This window comes from Notothenia coriiceps, unplaced genomic scaffold (genome assembly GCF_000735185.1).
Source record: "Notothenia coriiceps isolate Sejong01 unplaced genomic scaffold, NC01 NC01_scaffold00007876, whole genome shotgun sequence".
Classification (NCBI taxonomy): Eukaryota; Metazoa; Chordata; class Actinopteri; order Perciformes; family Nototheniidae; genus Notothenia; species Notothenia coriiceps.
In genome coordinates this window covers 1-6,787 of record NW_011340577.1, presented here as the reverse complement: position 1 = coordinate 6,787, position 6,787 = coordinate 1, and the positions used below count along the sequence as shown (strand labels likewise).

At 47.7% G+C, this 6,787-nt stretch overlaps 1 protein-coding gene across 1 annotated transcript; it reads left to right on the top strand.

Moving 5' to 3' along the window:
• Positions 1 to 401: 401 nt before the first annotated feature.
• Positions 402 to 4,943, top strand: LOC104944313 (CREB-binding protein-like; the record flags this gene model as incomplete). Its single annotated transcript, XM_010769830.1, has 3 exons — positions 402 to 569; positions 775 to 1,056; positions 1,461 to 4,943. Coding segments are annotated over 3 exons (2,703 nt in total), but the record flags the coding sequence as incomplete, so codon positions are not given.
• Between the last annotated feature and the right edge of the window lie 1,844 nt (positions 4,944 to 6,787).

Genomic DNA, 6,787 nt, shown 5'->3' with positions numbered 1-6,787 from the left:
TGCCTGCCTGATGTGCTTAACACTCATTCATAGGCTAACTCACCAGTGAGCAGAAAGCACTGGTTTCTATTTGAACAATAAAGAATACAAATAACCTTTCACAAACAGCTCTATCATAACAATCGATGCATCGCAAGTTCAACCTAAACTGTAGCCAATGTGCACCTCTTCAACCGGTGCACTCCCATTTTGAACGTTTATGCCGGTGCACCGATGCGAATCTTAACATCCCTAAAATGTACAACTTCATGGTTTTGGATCTTTGAGAGCTGTTTTGCACTCCACAGCTTTTATAACCCTAACATTTCTTTATTAACATGGTTAACACATGGAATATTAAAGATGGAGGATATGTGATCATTTGTTACTTCTTTTAAAACAAATGATCTGTTGTATCTTTCCCACAGGGTACGCCAACCGACAGCAAAAACGCTAAGAAGAAGAACAACAAGAAGACCAATAAAAACAAGAGCAGCGTGAGCCGAGCCAATAAGAAGAAGACTGGGATACCGAATGTAGCCAATGATCTGTCCCAGAAGCTTTACGCCACCTTGGAGAAGCACAAGGAGGTCAGACTTGTTTTGATTTTGTATTTGTATTTAAGCCATTGAAGCCATTATTAACATTTGTTTATTAGATTGTTATAAAAGGCAATGGTTTGTCATTACTATTGGATTTCATGATACTCCCCCCTCAGTGTAGTGATAGCAGTTAGAGTTTAGCTTGTGCTTCTTTAACTCTTAGATCTATATTTCTTTTCCCCGACTGCTGAAGGTGTTCTTTGTGATCCACCTCCACTCCGCTCCCATGGCCAACACCCTGCCGCCCATCGTGGACCCCGACCCCATGCTCTCCTGTGACCTGATGGACGGCCGCGATGCCTTCCTGACTCTGGCCCGGGACAAACACTGGGAGTTCAGCTCCCTCCGGAGGTGCAAGTGGAGCACCATGTGCATGCTGGTGGAGCTGCACAACCAGGGCCAGGACCGCTTTGTCTACACCTGCAACGAGTGCAAACACCACGTGGAGACACGCTGGCATTGCACTGTGTGCGAGGTGAGTGACTACTGAAAGATATGCCATTAGCACGCTCTGATGAGTTTTTCCACTGGATTGACTTAGATGAGGATAAATCAAGAACAGTATTTATGTTCCTCATTGAGTACTAATAACCACCTTCTAAATTAAGAATTCCAAAATGTATTTCCATGAATGAGGAAAGTTCAAATATTTGTGAACATTAGCTACTCTCTGGTAATAGGAGTCCCTTTTTTGTTTTATTTTTTATACCCAATATTTTTTTTCAGTTCAGTAAAAATATTTCTATGGAGCAGCTCGAAACTTTATCCTTGATAATATCACACAATTACAGTTACAGCACTCTACTGTTTGGATCTGTGAGAAGGTTGTTCAAGTTTACTCGTACTTTTCGACTGACAATGCTCCTTTCCCCCCTGCAGGACTTTGATCTATGTATTAATTGCTACAACGTGAAGGGCCACGAGCACCAAATGGTGAAATGGGGCCTCGGCCTGGACGACGACGGCAGCGGCCAGAGTGGAGAGGCCTCCAAGAGCCCGCAGGAGAGCCGGCGCCTCAGCATCCAGCGCTGCATCCAGTCCCTGGTCCACGCATGTCAGTGTCGCAACGCCAACTGCTCTCTGCCGTCCTGCCAGAAGATGAAGCGAGTGGTGCAGCACACCAAGGGCTGCAAGCGCAAAACCAACGGGGGCTGCCCCGTATGCAAGCAGCTCATCGCTCTGTGCTGTTACCACGCAAAGCACTGTCAGGAGAACAAGTGTCCCGTCCCGTTCTGCCTGAACATCAAGCACAAGCTCCGCCAGCAGCAGCTGCAGCACCGCCTGCAGCAGGCGCAGCTCATGAGGCGGAGAATGGCCTCCATGCAAGGCAGAACCATGCCGCTACCGTCCCCCCCGGCCTCTGCTGCCCCCAGCACTCCCAGTGCCCACACCCAGCCCAACACACCTCAGACCCCTCAGCAGCCGCTTTCCAACCAGCCGCAGACCCCCAACTCGGCAGGCGTCATGTCCCCAACTTTTCCCAACGTTCCTCGCAACGGGCAGTCTCAAGCACCGGTGTCCCAGGGCAAGCCCGGGCCCCAGGTTTCCCCCCTGCACCAGCAGCAGTCCCCTCTCCCCCAGCCCCCGCTCCCTCAGCAGCTCCAGCAGCAGCCGCCCCTCGCTGCAGTCAAGATGGCGCGGCACATCGAGATGATGGCACAGGCCCAGCAGCAGAACCAGCAGAACTACCGGGTCAACATGAACGGCTTAACCATGAACCCCCAGCAGCCTCAGCAGCGCATGCCCGGGCCGATGCAGCCGCCCATGCAGATGGTGCCGGGCCCCCGCGGATCCCAGGTCATGCAGCCCGGCATACAAGGTCAGTGGTCAGGAGCCGCGGGGCCGATGCAGGCGGTTCAGAACCAACAAGTGGGCCTGGTCCCAGGCCAGGCGCCGCAGCAGGCCCTGAGCATGCAGCGAGGCCTGATGGTCCCAGGGCAGCAGCTGGGACAGAGGATGATGATTCCCCAGCAGCCTGGTGCTCGGCTACAAACGCCCCAGAGACCGGGAGCCATCGCACCAAACGCCCTGCAGGACCTGCTCCGCACGCTCAAGTCTCCGAGCTCCCCCCAGCAGCAGCAGCAGGTTCTCAACATCCTCAAATCAAACCCTCAGCTGATGGCTGCTTTCATCAAACAGCGAACAGCCAAGTACCACGCCAACCAGCCGCAGCAACCGCAGCAGGCGGGTCAGCAGCCGCAGCAACCAGGCATGCCAGGGATGCAGACCATGGCCCTGCCAGGGGGGGCAGTCCAGAGGCCGGCGATGCCCCCCCAGCAGCCGCAGCAGCCCCCTGCACAGGGCTTGGCTGCATTAGGGGCCCAAGGGATGATCAACGCAGCGCACACCAACCCACAGATCCAGGAGCTCTACCGTCGGCAGCTTTTAAGACAACAACAACAGCAACAACAACAACAACAGCAGGGGGTGATCCCTCAGGGCCATCCAGGCCAGTTCCCGGCTCAGACGCAGGGCACGGCAGCAACATACTCCCAGCTCCGCATGCAGCAGCAGCAGATAGCCATGCAGGCCAATGCAGGAGCCGCCGGGGGGCCCATGGGACCACTTCCCCCCATGGCTCAGATGGCCCAGCCCGGCATGGTGATGGACTCCACCAAGGCCTTACTGCATCAGAGAATGCTCCAACAGCAGCAGCAGCAGCAGCAACAGGCCCTCCTCAAGCAGCAGATGGGCTCTCCTGCACAGCCCGGTCCCATGAGCCCACAGACCCACCTGCTGGCTGGCCAGCCCCAGGGTGGAGCCCACCTCCCCGGACAGCCCACACTAGTAAACGTCCTCAACAACCAGGTCCGCTCCCCCGCCCCGGTCCAGTCCCCCTGTCCGCCCTCGCAGCAGCAGCCCCAGCAGCCGCGGCCACATTCCAGCCCCTCCCCGCAGGTCCAGCCCCAGCCCTCGCCCCAGCACCCGCGCCCAGCCCACTCTGGTTCCCCCCACCCGGGACTAGGGGGCCCGCTCTCAGGGTCCCTGGAGCAAGGACACATGGGGACACCAGAACAAAGCGCTATGCTCCCGCAGCTTAACACGCCCAACAGAGGGGGGCTGAATAGTGACTTGGGTTTGGCGGGAGACGCTACAGGGGACACTCTGGAGAAGTTTGTGGAGGGATTGTAGCATTTTTGCTCGGAACTAAAAAAAAACACAATCTCCATCCCCACTCTATTTTTCCTTGGACTCTTTATCCGATGGAGGGCTTTGACGTTCTTTCTAAGGTTGAGAGCATTTTTTTGTACTGACATGTAAAAAGTTTCAACTGTTGTAAAAAAAGAAATTTGGTCGAGGAAAAAAATAACAAAAAAAAGCTAAAACTTCGAGGGAATGTAATTGTTTCCTAAAAGTTGCTTCTCAAATGGAATTTAAATCACAAAGAATATATTTTTTGGTTGAGACCAAATGTGTTCAATACTCAATTTATTTTTTGTTTGTTTTTGGTATGTTTTCATGCCTTTCTCCTTTCTTTTTTAAAAAGAAAATGTACAATTGCATTATATTATTCATATCTTTTTATTTTGTACCTTTGGAAAATAAACTTAAATAATTGTTGTGTTGAAACTGTAAAATAATTTGTCTGGGAATTTGGGCCAGGTTTTCGTTCTTTTCTCAAGCTGTTATTCCTGGCAATTGTAATCTAGTGTTGTACGATTACTCCGAAACGATGCGTTCAGGGACCACTCCCCTCCTCGTTGTGTGTATGAAGAGCACTCAGTTGTATTGAAATAGGAAATGGACTGCGGCGGTTGTTTATACACGGGCATGTACACGGGCGCACATGAAGACAGTCACACAAACCCTCACTGTCACCGAAATAACTTCAGCTGGTTTCACAAACACAGAAAACAAGGACTGCAACCTACATCTCAGTTGCCTGGAAATGGGAAAACGTTGTGTTGCTGGTGTGGAACATTGTTGCTTTGACATTAAAAAAAAAATTTGTCATACTTTTTGTCATACAAATGTTGTAAAGTGTAAAAAGAGTGAGAAAGAGACCAGCCCCCTAAGCTGAGGTGGAATGATCACTGGTTGTTTGTCGGACACATCTCTGACGGAGCCACATCCTCTAAATGTTACACTAAGCTGTGTGCGATAGAGATGAAAGGCACGTTTGAGATTCACCCTGAGGAATATTTCATCAACTCATTCCTCTCACTAAAACTTGAATTGGGGGGATTTACTTTTTCTCCTATTGTAAATCAAGTTAAGCAAAATACTATAAATATAAGGAAGAGAGATTAAATCACTGTATAAACTGGTTAAAGACTCATTTCTTACTTATATACCATATTGTTAAATAAACTGTGCAGCAGAATATCTCCAGTACTCTGTTGACCAAATAATGAAGCATCACTCCTGTGTGTACCTCCTTTGTTTCAGATCAGTTTTCCCCATCAGCATTAAGGTTGCGTTTAAAAACAAGTGATAACGGTAAAAAAGGTGGTGAGTTTGAAGTGTCATAGTTTCGGATCAGAGTGCATGAGTTTTTAATCGGAGTAGTAATTTGTAGATGGAGCTGACATTTTGTAAACTGTAAACGGTTACTAAAATGACCACAAAACGGACCCGGTGATTAAAGGTAAACACTGAATAAAGTAGTTTCATGTGTTTCTCCAGGGCAGTTGGGTGCTGCTAACCGAGCTAGCTCAGCTTGTTGCTCTGATAACTTAAGATCCAGACGTCCGTGACTAAAATCCTTCATCCGGTTAAATATAGTTAAAAAAAATACCAATTGTATAGTCAATTCCTGTATGTTTTAATATCGCAATATATATCGCAGGGGGACAAAAAATCGCAATGTCAGTTTTTTCCAATATCGTGCAGCCATGCTCATCAGAAATATACCCTTAGAGCAGTACACTATAGTTACAGTGATATTGGAAGGAGGGTTGAAGATGGTGTGTTTAGCTTTTAAACACAATTCTAGCAGCAGTAATCTCAGTTTTGTCAGACATATCCAATACCCTACATTAGGGAAACCATTAGAATTAAAAATTGTCTGTGTAAAATAAGCAGAGGGAACACACTGCGGTCAAGCCAGCCTCCAGCGCGCACCGCAATATCACGTGTGGGCTGGCTTGACTAGGTTTTCCCTAGTGGAGGCTGGCTTGACCGCAGTGGGAACACGGACATAATCTCAGTACTAGTTTTAGTACCAAGACAAGTAGGCCTACTGGGTGAAAACAAAAAGTATCAAAGTTATAGATTGTGAAAAAGTATAAGCATACAGAATAAATAAATGCAATACAAATGCATTTGAAGCATATTAAAAGTTCCATCAATTCCATAGCGAAGGGAGAAAGAGTAATGTTTTCTTTAATTCTTCTGCAGGTCCATGTGTAATCAATAGGCTTGTTTGAGATGAGCTGCGGCTCGCCTCGAAAGTAGACGAGAATAGCCGATTGCAGCCGGGGGAGGTCTCAGAAATGTGTTTAATCGTTAATGTCAGATATGTACTAAGTAAATACATTTGTTCCTGCTCAAGATTAGATTCAACTTTATTGTTATTGCCAGTGGCGTTTTTATATGTACAAAAGTGGTGGGGCACAAAAAACTTAGATGTCTATATAGGCTATAAGCGATATTTTACCCGTTTCCTAAACCCAAAACCCGAGAGGACAGATGCCGCCAGTGGATAAAGAAATGCGGCAGGCCCCATGCCCAGCTGAATATGGCGAATATCAACAAACACAAATACGTTTGCTCCAAGGTAAATACGTGCTAACGTAGCTAGCTAGCTAGCAAAGATTACATTCACAAATTAACTAACTAATTTAATTAACTAATTTCACTAACTAACGTTAGCTAAAGTCACACGACTACAGCTGTAAGCTGTGTGCTTCTCGGTCGTTTTGACCATGTATATCACTTGATGCATAATAATGTCTGAACAGCTGAGCTCCGTTATTAGTCTACCTGTGGTCAAAGTACAAACAAGGAAGCCAACAGGCAATCATTCATTTATATTTTGCTTTAATCTTTGTAGCATTTTGTTAATGGAAAGCCTACTGCCGACTTCCCTAATCCTGCTGCACAAGTGGGCACCCCGACCCCCACAAAGGAACAACAAGGTGGATGCAGAAAGCCACCAAGGAAACGGTAGTTAACTTTAGACAAACTACAACATTTAATGCCTCTTGTGATTGTATTGTTTTATTCCAAAATAATAATAATAATTCCGTCGAATTTGACATACA